At 39.6% G+C, this 12,876-nt stretch overlaps 1 protein-coding gene across 1 annotated transcript in view; it reads left to right on the top strand.

Moving 5' to 3' along the window:
- SCFD1 (sec1 family domain containing 1) overlaps window positions 1-9,107 on the top strand; it is a 145,864-nt gene extending 136,757 nt beyond the window's left edge. The window contains exons 24-25 of the mRNA XM_054026391.1: window positions 7,210-7,278; window positions 8,869-9,107. Coding sequence (XP_053882366.1) covers window positions 7,210-7,278; window positions 8,869-8,892 — 93 coding nt within the window. The 3' untranslated portion in view covers window positions 8,893-9,107. The remainder of the gene's footprint in view (window positions 1-7,209; window positions 7,279-8,868) is intronic.
- The last annotated feature ends 3,769 nt before the right edge of the window (window positions 9,108-12,876 follow it).

Raw genomic sequence — 12,876 nt, forward strand, 5'->3', positions numbered from 1 at the left:
TTGGGAGCAGTTGCTTCCCTGAGAGATTGCTTGTTTCAAACCATGCATAAGTCAGTCTGGTGAGAGGATTGGGCTGCTGGCAGAAACTTCATTTTAGACACTTCAGTTTAAAGCAATAAATGGGAACCCATCAAGTGAAGATTGCCACAAATGCTCCGAGACACTATGCTGTATGGTTATCAAATGAAAACGTGTTAAAGAGCAATCAGCAATCCTGAAAGGTAGAGTAGATTCTTAGGGCTTGTCTATACTTATGCGCTGGTTCGGCGGCAGGCAATCGAACTTCTGGGTTCGATTTATCGCGTCTTGTCTGGACGCGATAAATCGAACCCAGAAGTGCTCCCCGTCGACTCCGGTAATCCTGCTCAGTGCGAGAAGTACGCGGAGTCGACGGGGGAGCCCGCTTGCCGCGTCTGGACCGCAGTAGGTTCGAACTAAGGTACGTCGACTTCAGCTATGTTATTCACATAGCTGAAGTTGCGTACCTTAGTTCGAATTGGGGGGTTAGTGTAGACCAGGCCTTAGAGATACACAGCAGATCAATCCACAGATCCTGTACACCCCTCTGCACCACCCCACCCCAAAAAAAGAAAACTCATGTGAAAGGTGATGAGACAAATCAAGTACTCAAATCATGTTTTTAGCTATTAACCCCTCATAACTGTGAGACTTTCCAGCCATTTTGGTGAATGTTGTTGATTGCAATAAACACAACATTGTGTGTTGTTACCTTCATTTTCAAGAAGGAGATATAATTAGTAGGATAAACCAATGTTCTATTACTAAAGCTCCTGTTGGTGTGAATGTTTTGTTTTCTGTGTAATTCAGTACTGCATAGTAAAAGATGACCCAGATGCCTGTAGTAAATTGCACAGACCTCTCCAAAGAGAACAAAAGAAGACCAGAGTATTGTTGCCCATTTCAACAATATATTTTTATGGTTTCTCAAGACTGGAAAAACTATGGACTTCAGCTATGCACAGGTCCTAGGCAACCAAGCAAAAGATTAGTGTTCCTTCCCTTAGCAGGCAATATCTCAGAAAACTTCTGAGAATGACTGCACGACACATTAAGCAGAGGTGGGAAAGGGTGTTGTCTGGCTTGTTGGGAAAGGTGTGTGGCCGCTTTAAGAGCTAGAAAGCCAGAAAGTGACTCACAGTGCAGCTTCAGACTTGGTCAACGTGGAGATGCTGGCCGATTCTCCCCCCCCCCCCCCCCCCCCGGTGACCAGAAGAGAGGGAGGACTATTTAGGTCCACCCTCCTGCAGGAAAAGCCCTCTGTGACCTTGACCAGGCAGAGTAACACTCACCCTCCCACCTAGAGATGTAGTTTATCATGATCCTCTGTGGGCATTACACTAGTAGCTCCTTTCTTGGGGGGCTGGAAAGGAATTTTTCCCTCGCTACCAGATTGGCCAAGGGCAAGGGGGGGGGGGTTCAGCTTACCCATAACAAGGGGGGTCTAGTTGGGGTGAACATGAAATGGGGGTTAAACTACGATGTCACAAATCATTATGTCAGTGTGGGGCAGATGTCCAGTGCAGTACTCTGTAGGGAAGGGATACAGTGATCAGATAAAATGAATTGGTAAGGATTTAGGGAGGTATTCTTTAAAGGAGTGGAAATGGGGTTCAGGCTTCCCATGACTGGTACAGCAGGGAGCCAACCCACCCCCATTTATAGCCTCCCTTACTCCTTATTTGGGGGGAGGATTGGCAAAGTCCCAGCAGCAGGTTAGCTGGGCACCAGGATGAGTAAAAAGGGAGGGCTGACAGAAGTTCCCTCATCCTTAGTATATGTAAATTATTTTGGAATTACCTGCACTGTACACATTTATCTGTCGAGTACCCCCAGACATGTAGGAATAAATTGCGGACTAATTAAACCAGTGGTTCTCAAACATTTGTATGCAAGACAAATCAGATTCCTGAAAGGGGTACGGTAGTCTGGAAAGGTTGAGAGCCACTGAATTAAACCACATCCATGTCTCCTTTCCCCCTTCCAGCATAGCCAGACAAGGATTGTTCATCTCTGAGGAGAGGATAGCTTTGCCTCGCTCATCTTCTGATTTGCCTGTAGCAGCATTAACTAAGCTTCAAAAGAAGGTTAAAATCAACCCTCGGAGATTAAGGAGAATCACAGTAATCTGATGCATATATGGAAATGGAAGAAAAGGTTGCATAAGGTTAATTGGCATAAACACAGCTTTTTTCCTAGTATCTTTTTCAACATCATAAAAAAACAACTTGTGTTTTCTGTTGTAAAACTTTCTGGTCATAGGTTCTGCAGATTACTAGTCTTGATGATCTATTTAAAAGAAAAAATTTTGTGCGTTGGGTATTCGTAATAAAACTCTTACTCGTAAGCCATTTTAAGATACTATATCCCTGTTTACAAGACTGAATGGCATTAAGTCTAAGTCCTTATTTCTGTCAAGGAGTATGCTGTATCACAGGAACTTTAGATCCAGTGTAGTTTTCCATATGACTTTACATTTAGATTTTGTTTGATTCCCATAAATGAGCTTGGAATTTAATCTGAAAATCAGTTAAGTTATTTTACACAGCTTAAAATACATCTCCAATAATTGTTTGCCTATAAAATCTTGATTTGAATGTCTCAACCAAGTACTGGATTTTAAATTAAGTACCTTGCTCTCATATTTGATGATTAAACCACTGTGGTTAACTTTTTTAATACAAGCTTAATGTTTTATTTAAAATGATATATTTTTAGAAAATGTGTATGTTGGAGAGCTGAAGGATGACAGTTCTATTCCATGGCAACTTTGGAGGTTTTGAAATGTTTCATTCTGCATTGGAATGAAAACAAAGCCTTATGTTTATTTTTGAAAAAGCAAAATTGTCAAAATGTCCATTTCCCTGTCAAAATCTGAGCTGTTTGCTAAGGTTTGGATGTAGTCTGGTATTGAGGCACTGGCCTGGAATGTGGGAGTCACAGGTTTAAGTCCCTGCACCTCCCTGATTCAGGGTTTTTCATCCTAGATTAATCAGACAGAGCAGGGACTTTGAACCAGGGTCTCCCATATCCCAGGCTAGTACCCTAAACATAAGGTTATAGAAAGATAGTCTCTCTCTCCCTCTCTCTCTGCCTCTCTCTCCCTCTCTCTCTGCCTCTCCCTCTACCTTTACAACAAAAAACTTCATCAAAACTGATGTCTGTGTGAAAAATCTCAGCTTTGATAGATCAGCATACAGTATGACAACTTTATTTTACTGAAAATGTTCTGATTAGCTCTACTGTATGTTCATTCAGACAGATACTGCATTGCTAAATACATTTTGTGTGTTTAAAGAACTACAGCCAGACTCAAGCAATATTTGAACAAAATTAGGAGTAAATTTTCCAGATTGCACTTGCACAGTTACCCATGTGTGTACATGTCTTATTTAAGGTGCTCTGAATGCAAAACAAATGAAGTTACACAAGCAGTTTAGTGTCTATGCAAATTAGATCTCAAATAGTCCCACTTGCCATCACAGCTTTGAAGATTTTGACCCTACTATTTTGTTAGAATCCTATTCAAATCCTGTATAAAAACCATTTATTTCTTTCCAATATTCCAAATTGTGTATGTAAATGGAAGTATTATTCTCTAGGACTTTCTTCTTCTAATCTTCTGTCTGATTCATTCATTGATACCTCAGTCTAATATTTATAGAATCAGAACTCCCATCAGCACAGAAGAAATGTTGATGTCCCAAACCCAAGACTGGGGCACCACTGGCAGCATGACAACCCTAATTTTAAACAAGTGTGCTTTGATGTTCTTCTTCGGCTAAATGCAGACGTATTCCAAGTAGATGTTTGCACGCTGGAGCCTTTTGTCCAGCAGGACCTGCAGAGAGGAGGCACTCGCACCTTATGCCTGTAACCTGGCAGCGTCGCCCCAACCCCCTTCAGTTCCTTTTTACTGCCTGTCAGGTATAGTCAGAGCTCTGTGTGTCTGTTGCTACAACCTCACAAATTTATAGCCCAACCTCCTCACACAGGATCATGGCTGCACCCTGCTCCAGTGATCAGCTCTCTGCACCTTGCGGCGTGGCCGCTGCATGCCTTAGAGAGGAAGGAGGGTGTTGTTTGGAGGCTGTCCAACAGGTCCTACTTAATAGCAGGAGACCTTCCATTAGAACGATCTACAGGGCAAAATGGAAGAGGTTTTCTGCATGGTCCTTGGCCCATCAGTCCCATCTGATAGAGGCTTCCATCCAGGACATCCTGTAGCACCTTCAGGAATCAGGCCAAATATTGGCATTTCATCCCCCTGTTCAAGGGAAATCTGTTTTCTCAAAACAAAATTCTTGAGAGGTTTCTTCCGCCTGCTTACTCCAGTCAGAGAGGTGGCCCCCTTGTGGGACCTGAACATGGTTTTAGCGGCTATAATGGGGCCTCCATTTGAGCCCCTTGCTTCCTGCCTGCTGCCCCTGTTCTCTCCGAAGACTGCATTCTTGATAGCTATTACCTGTGCCAGAAGGGTATAAGAGTTGTAGGTCCTGATGGCTGGGCAGTTCTACAGGGACAAGGTGATGCTTCGGCCACGCCAAAGTTTGTATCCAGGGTGGTGTCTCTAGTGTGCTTTGATGTTTGTCAGTTTCACCTGAACCAAGTGATGTATCTACCTGTATTTTTCCCCAAGCCGCATTCCTCCCTGGAGGAGTAGCACCTCCATATGCTAGATGTTAGATGCTGTCTGAACAGGACTGAAAAATTTTGTGTTTTGCCTCATCTGTTCGTATCATATTCAGACCGCATGAAGGGACAGTGGTCTCTGCGCAGACCATCGCTAGATGGACAACATTTTGCATCATTACATATGAGATGGCATTGGCTATGCCTCCTCAGCAGATACAGATGCATTTGATGAGAGCACAAGCAACATCAGCGGCATTTCTTAATGGCATTTCCATATTGGACATTTGTAGTGCGGACACTTGGTTGTCTGTACACACATTAATGGACCATTATGCAATCTCTGCTTCTTCCAGAACAGACGCTAACGTTAGAAGAGCAGTCCTACAATCCTTGCTTAGGTAGACTCTGGATAGTCGGTGCAAAGGAACGGGGTGGAGGGGGATGCGTGTCAGGGTGGCACTGCCTCATATAGCCAGAGGAGGTGCTACAGGCATGAGCGCCACCCTTCTACGGGTACTGCTAGGCAAAAGACTGTGGCGCGCGCACACGCCTACTTGGAATACAAGTCTACATCACATCTCAAAGAACCGTGGTTACAAGTAGCCGTTTCTTTTTGAAAGCTAGATCAATAGCACTAAACTCACAGGTCTTGTAGTTTTCTATGGAACGGAAACAACACAGGGTAAAAGCCGTGCAAATTTCCTTGCAGTGCTTCACCAATGATCCACAGCTCTTCCTTCTTAGAGACTATATCTGGAGTAATCAGTTCTCCAGAGCTATTAATCTTTTATTCTTTGCTAAGAATGCCCTTTTTGGAAATGTTTGATGTGGGCATATGTCTGTAAGGAACTGGATTGAAACCCAAACTCATCTCAAAAAAGCCACCAGACAGCATTCAAATAGCAATAAATTTGATGACAATGTCAGTGATCAGACTAGCGAACTAACTATATTTCAACTAATGATGAGAGTTTAAAAGGTTCTTCATTCCATTATCTTCGTTACTATAAGACTTGTAGTGCCCCAAAGGAAAAGATTTCTGTTTGCAGACATGCAAATACACATTGAATGCCCAGTGTCTTTAACTAATTAACTTTCTTTGGAAGACCTATTTTATCATCTCCCAACCTTTAAAAAAACGATAACCTGTTTTAGCAAGGTGCCAGGCTGTGTGGCTGTTTGGCAGACCATTCTTTCTTCCGACAGCCCGTGTAGACCTACACGTTTTCATGCGTGGGAGACAACATGATGAGGTAAACCCCTCTTCCTCGTCACTGTAAACAGGTTATGAAGTGAGGAAAAGTAAAAAAAACATCAACAAAGTTATTTGGAAGTATTGGAGGATCTCAAATCTGCACTTGTGGGTCTATTTTTTGAAGGGATTTGGCTAACAGTTTAATACTGGAAATATTTTCTTATTGTTTCTATATTTAATATACATCTTATATTAGCATTTTGGAGATGAAAGAATCAGGATGATTTTTCAGACTTAGAAACTATTAGGAAAATATTGCTGGAACAAAAACAATTTGTAGTCACTGCAAACTGAAAATGTTTTATCCAAAGTTACTATATTTTTAATTGAGCAAGTAGTAGTGTAGTAGATTGGCATGAATGCGATACCTCTGTTTTTGGGTAAGGGATTTTATCGTCAATGTACTGTTGTATTAGACTTTTCCCTGTCATGCAATGGGCTGTAGATTGGGGGTTTTAGGCTTTACTGTAATACAAATAATAATGCATTGCTACCATTCCTTTAACGATGCCTTATAATATTATAAAACAAGGATGTGTGGTTTTTCTATGAGAGCTCATGAGGAAGCCCATCGGATGGAGATTTTGTATCCTTTTAAAAATTGTAACAAAGGACTGACAATTAGATTCTGAGCTCCTCTATATGGGAAGCTGGTCCTGATTAATTCCCTGTGTGGATGTTCTTATTCCAGAATAAGAAGGCTTTATACCAATTTTGCTTAATACATTTTGGAAGTGGATTCATTTTAGGGCTTGTCTACATGGGAACACTAAGGAAAATTAATAAAATTAACTTTTAAAGTTAAATTGCATTAACCCCCATGACTATGCTCTTATTCAGAATTAAAAGGGCCTTAATTTGGATTACTTTAATTTTTAAATTTACACCTTTTAGGCCCTATGTAGATAAATAAGGCCCTCTTATTCCAGAATATGATCATCTAGACAGGAAGTTATTCCAAAACTTCTCTTCTGCTTTAAATTCACACCCTACCTTAACCCAAATTAATTTTCCAGTAGACAAGCCCTCTAATTGATTTGCGTGTGTGAAGAATGCCTCATTTTTCACTGCTTTCTGACTTTGTCCCATCATTTCCCCATTTCTTCCACTTAATCAACGTTGTTTATTTTCTTGTGAGGCATTTACTTTTCCTACCTGATCAGCAACATAGGTTTTATACTAGAAGAACAAGTTCCTCACATGATCTCTGACTGCTAAAGTTATTGTTTTGTACACAATAGTTAATCACCCACATTGTTGCTTTATTAAAACTGATCTCTCCTTATCTTTTCTTTGCACAGGGCAAACAAGGCAAACATGTCTTATATGGCTGCAGTGAACTTTTTAATGCTGCACAGTTTATAAAACAGGTAAGTTACCACTAGTATCGTTTTAAACTTTCAATACTTTGAGTTAATTGCCTTAATAGCCCATCGCTGATTTTATTGGATTCAGTTGTAGAAATTGAACTATTTTAAACACTTTAATACAAATTGAAATATAGATCAACTGGTGTAAGTTTAAAAAAAAAAAATCTAATAAAATTTAAGAGGCCTGAGTTGTAAATGGGTATTTAGCAAGTGCACATATTACAGATGAATATGGTTTGTAATCAAGTATGCTTTAATTAAATGTCTCCAAGTAACATAAACCGTTATGGAGAAGATGGATTGATTTCACAGAACTCCTCCAAATTCGCATGTCAATCCATATTAGCTGTTGAAATACCCCAGTGGGGTAAACACCTCCATCTGACACTGTTTTGAAAGCTTTGGCTTAAGCTTTTCACGTTTAGGCTTTGTCTATACTACCAGGGTAAGTCGACCCTAATTTACACTACTCCAGTTACATGAATAACGTAACTGGAGTCAAGGTAGCTTAGGTCAATTTACCACGGTGTCTACACGGCGCTGCGTTGATAGGAGATGCCCATCAACTTACTTTACTCTTCTTGTTCTGGTGGAGTTGACCAAAGAGTGATCTGCAGTTGATTTAGCGGGTCTTTACTAGACCTGTTAAATTGACCCCCCGCTGCATCGATCGCAGCAGCATCGATCCCCGGTAAGTGTAGACATGGCCTAAGTGCCTGACCTTGAGAGTGCTACACCCATGAACTGCGGTGGGAGTTGCAGGTCCCCCATATCTTTTGGAGTAAGCCCTTAAATGACAGTGAGACTTAATTAACAGTAATATCAATTTCTCCACACTCCTTTCCAACGATACACAACTGCTCAGCCTAGTTGACACTGTTGAGCATTTCTTAGCACTGCAGTGCCTCCCATCACCTATATTTCTTCCTTTGTTAGTCCTTTCATGGTAGTTAAAGCAAATCAATTGGTATTTAAATACATCTGGCAGAACTAAGCACATTCTTACTTCATAGGGATGAGAGTACTTAGTGTACACTATTAAGCCGACAGCTCTGTACTCAACTGTGTGACTATAGATTTTTCTTTTTATGAAAGATTGGCTTTGTTTAGTAAAAACAACAAGGAGTCTAGTGGCACCTTAAAGACTAACAGATTTATTTGGGCATAAGCTTTCGTGGGTAAAAACCTCACTTCTTCAGATGCATAGAGTGAAAGTTACAGATGCAGGCATTATATACTGACATGTCAGAAGTGAGGTTTTTACCCACGAAAGCTTATGCCCAAATAAATCTGTTAGTCTTTAAGGTGCCACTAGACTCCTTGTTGTTTTTGTAGATACAGACTAACACGGCTACCCCCTGATGCTTTGTTTAGTAGACATTCCAGAGCTGTTCATATTTTATTATCAGGACAAAATAAATCAATGCTTTTTATACCTTACACTTTTCTCTTAACTAGCATTCTTTCATTTGTAAACAGCAACCAAATATTGTAAAAAAAACAAGTTTGCTCTTTAAACTGAATTATTGGGCTAAAAAATAATGCTGGCAATGTGATTTTTTTTTTTTTCTTTTCCCTCTTTGTATTTAGCTGTCCCAACTTGGGCAGAAATAGGACCGAAAAACACCATTATTTGAAACTACCTGGCAATTTGGAAGTGTGAAGAAAAAGATCATGACAACAATCAGATGACACCTTCATATCTATAACCTTGTTATAACATTAAAACTTAAACCGTTCCATTAATCTGATAATTTTGAAGGAAGGCCTGTACTTAACATAGTGTATATGAATAACATTTCAGAAAATAAAACTTAATCTATATTCTATCTGCTGCAACATTTCTGTGGTTGGTGCATTTTAAATTTTTAGATTGCAAATGTAATTGTGGTATGTCTGGGACTTGAGTGCAATAGAAAGTGTATATGCAAGGCCTACATGCAGATAATAGCATTTATCAGGTACCATATGTATCCCTTAGTTCTTGTTACAGTAACTGACACAATAGTTTTAAACAAAAATTAAGAGAAAATTGCTTAACTTGAAGAAATATGTTCTCCTATTGAAAGCCAGACCATCTAAATGTATGTTAGAAAATGGAAAAAGACAAAACTGCATTTTTAGGCCTGTATGTTTATCAGGGGAAAATTCTAGTAACAATGTCACAAGACTGGGAAATAGCAAAAATCATAAGAACCTCATGAATATGTTTTGTAGAACCCAAACTAATTTTTCAGAACCAGCTATAAATGATCAATGTTTTTAAGCATTTCATAAGAACATAAGAATTGCCATAGTGAATCAGATCAGTGGTCCATCTCGACTACCGTCCCCTCTCCTACAGTGGCCTGAACCAGATATTTCAGAAGAAGGTGCAACAAGCTCTTCAGAAAATGGTTATGGCATAAACCTCAGGGAAAGTTTGTGTTCCTAACCTGTGATAGAGATCGGCTTGAACATTGAAATATGTGAATTTCCAAAACTTTAATATTTCTTCTTATAACTTCAGATATTCTTGTCATCCACATAAATACCCAGGTCTTTTTTTAGGCTCAATATTTTGTACCAAAGGGTTCTGCTGGCTAATTGTGCCTTGTATAAAAAATAGGGCTGTCGATTAATTGCAGTTAACTCACGTGATTAACTCAAAAAATTAATCGCGGTTAAAAAAAATTAATCACAATCCGTTTTAATTCCAAAATATGGGAAGGAAGAGGTTTGGCGCATGCTTTCAGAAATCTTAAAGGAACAACACTCCGATGTGGAAACTACAGAACCCGAATCAGTTTTTCAGAAGCCTTCATTGCAGTTCATTTGGCTGTTTAAGATTCTGAAAAATTTTACAGCTATTAACCTGCTCATTCATCTGCCTGCCCAGTCAAAATTTCAGCATGAAACTGGTGGAATCCGTGGTCCTCTGAACTCAGGTTTATCTTTTTTGCATGATCATTAAATGTGTAACTGTTTTAATTGGGTATTGTAACAGAAACTGTTTAAATGTAACGTCTTCATGAACACTAAAACAAAATCACAATACAGCACTTACTGAAATACATTATAACTATAGCATTTTATGGTGGATGCTGGTTCAGGGGATTTTTATTTTTTTTTTTAATGCAAATTTCTCAGTTGGACTTAGCCACAGAGTACACAGGGGAGTTTCTTAATTAGAGCAGCCCTGTAATGGCTGGATTAATATTGTCACTTCCCCAAAATAGTATATCTCTACAGGAGGTGACTCTCAGCCTGCCCTACCAAATCAGTACGGTTTGAAAGGTGGAAATTTCTTCAAATGAAATAATTACACAACATACCACAAGAGAGGTTCTACTTCCTGAAATGGTGGAATTCTTTGGGGAAGGGAGGCAACTATCTCACTTATGTGTGTGTTGTGTGTGCGCACAAACATATTTTAATAATTTTATTTAAGAACTGAGAGATTCTGTGATTTGTTGCTTTAATGGTTGAAATTTTCCAGGATGCTTCTTCCCACAACCTTTGGATTTTTCAACTATCTTCTTTTGTAACATTAATTTTGTTCAAAGGGAAATCCTTTTCTGATACCAGTGAATTCTTAGACATCCCCACACAAGTAATGCATTTCATCTACTCCTTAAAACATGAGTACAAAGTAATACAAGAAAACAAATGCATTTTTAGTGCCATTTTATCCATAGGAAATATTGGAAATAAAAATCATCATAAGAACATAACATAAGAATGGCCCTACTGGGTCCATCTAGCCCTACAGAATGGCCCTACAAAGGTCCATCTAGCCCAGTATCCTGTCTTCCAACAGTGACCAGTGCCAAGTGCCCCAGAGGGAAAGAACTGAACAGGTTATCAAGTGATCCATCCCCTGTCGCTCATTCCCAGCTTCTGGCAAACAGAGGCTAGGGACACCATTCCTTCCCATCCTGGCTAATAGCCATTGAACATGTACACTCTTTCATTAGCTCAGCAGTCTGTCCAGTACCTGTAACTACTGGCACTCCCCATCTTAAAAAAAAACCCTATTTCAGTCCAGTTCTTATATTAATCTCATCCCTATAGTATCTGTGCACCAGTAGTGCATAAAGCAACATGGCTAACATCTGTTACGTGTAACTCATCCTTGCTCTCATTCTCTACCCAGTGGGGAAATTGCATGTGCAGGTTTTTGTTTGTTTGTTTTTAATAAATTATACTGTGCTATGTGTTTGTTAGTGAAGATTAGTGAAAATGAGGTCAAAGTAGTACATCTGGCACTTGGAATGGAAGAGAGTGAGTGTTGAGGTGGTTCTTCATTCCTATGGGAGTTTGTTCCAGAATCTTGGGCCAACCTATGAGAGAGCTCCATTTCCTGCACAGGTGAGCTTTACCCTTGTGGTGAACTGCTGAGTGCTTGAGAAGCAATGTTGTTGACCACATACATCAGCCCAACTCTTTTGGCAATTTCTTAGATATCCTGGGCCCAAGTCATTGAGCACCTTGGGGAAAAAAGGACCAACATCTTGAATTTAACACACTATTCTATAGGAAGACAGTGTAATGAGCAAAGGATAACTTGTGCTCACTGTAGCCCAGATTGCTGAGGATATGTGCTTCTGCATTCTACAGTAATTGGAGTGTCCTGATGGCTGAGAGCTTCATGCTAAAGTAGAAGTGGTTATGTTCAAACCAGGAAGTGACAAAGACTGGGACAGAGCCTCCTTACCATCTGTGGTTGGCAAAGAGCATTATCCATGGATGCTGCTATATGAGCACTTAGCATCAGCAAGGAATCCAGGAGCACTCCTAAACTATGAACTGAACTTACCAGTTATGGGTGTGTATCTTCAACCAAAGGACACTGCACTATGGCTGCAAACTCTGCAAAATGCCTTCCATTGTCAAGCAGCAGAAACTCTGGTTTTTGCTTGGGTTCAGCTTCAAATGTATGAGCTTGAATCTGTTTAGGACTGTTTACAATTTTAATATATACCAGGTGGCTTTTCTTATTGATTTCAAAGTTTGTTCAATATTTAAACTACAGTTTAGGCAGATTTAGTTCCATTTCACATGTTCTGGAGTTATGATTCACATTGTCATTTTTTCTAAATTATGTAGAACCAAGTTAACCAAGCTTTCGCAGCCAAATTTACCATTCCTTATAATTACTACCCCTTTTTGCAGGCCGAATTGAGTCTGATTACCCTCTGTTACACCTCATCAATTTTAGCAAAGTCCTGCCCACAGTACAGTGACTAGGAAAGCATTATAGTTGTGGTTCCACTTATTACATCCACTGCTATAATACCTTTTTATCTCAATGCAACCTTTCAAATTCTGATTTGTCTTTGGTTGCTCTCTGGGATTAATAGAAATCACCCATATGGGATATCTTGTCATTTGTTCTCTTCTTAACTTGTTTCTCTCCCTCGTAAAAAAAAAAAATAAAAAAAAATAAAATAAAAATAAAAAAAGTTTCAAAAAGGGAGAATGTTTAAATCTTTAGACATGGGACACGTTGTCAAATACTTAGTAAAATTCATTTGCTATCTTCCAAGCATCTAGAGGTGCCTTAAAGCTTTGCTGTATGTACTTCGTCATTTGCTACTTGAGCAGTGCATAAGTTTT

This window comes from Malaclemys terrapin, chromosome 4, assembly GCF_027887155.1.
Source record: "Malaclemys terrapin pileata isolate rMalTer1 chromosome 4, rMalTer1.hap1, whole genome shotgun sequence".
NCBI classification, from domain to species: domain Eukaryota; kingdom Metazoa; phylum Chordata; order Testudines; family Emydidae; genus Malaclemys; species Malaclemys terrapin.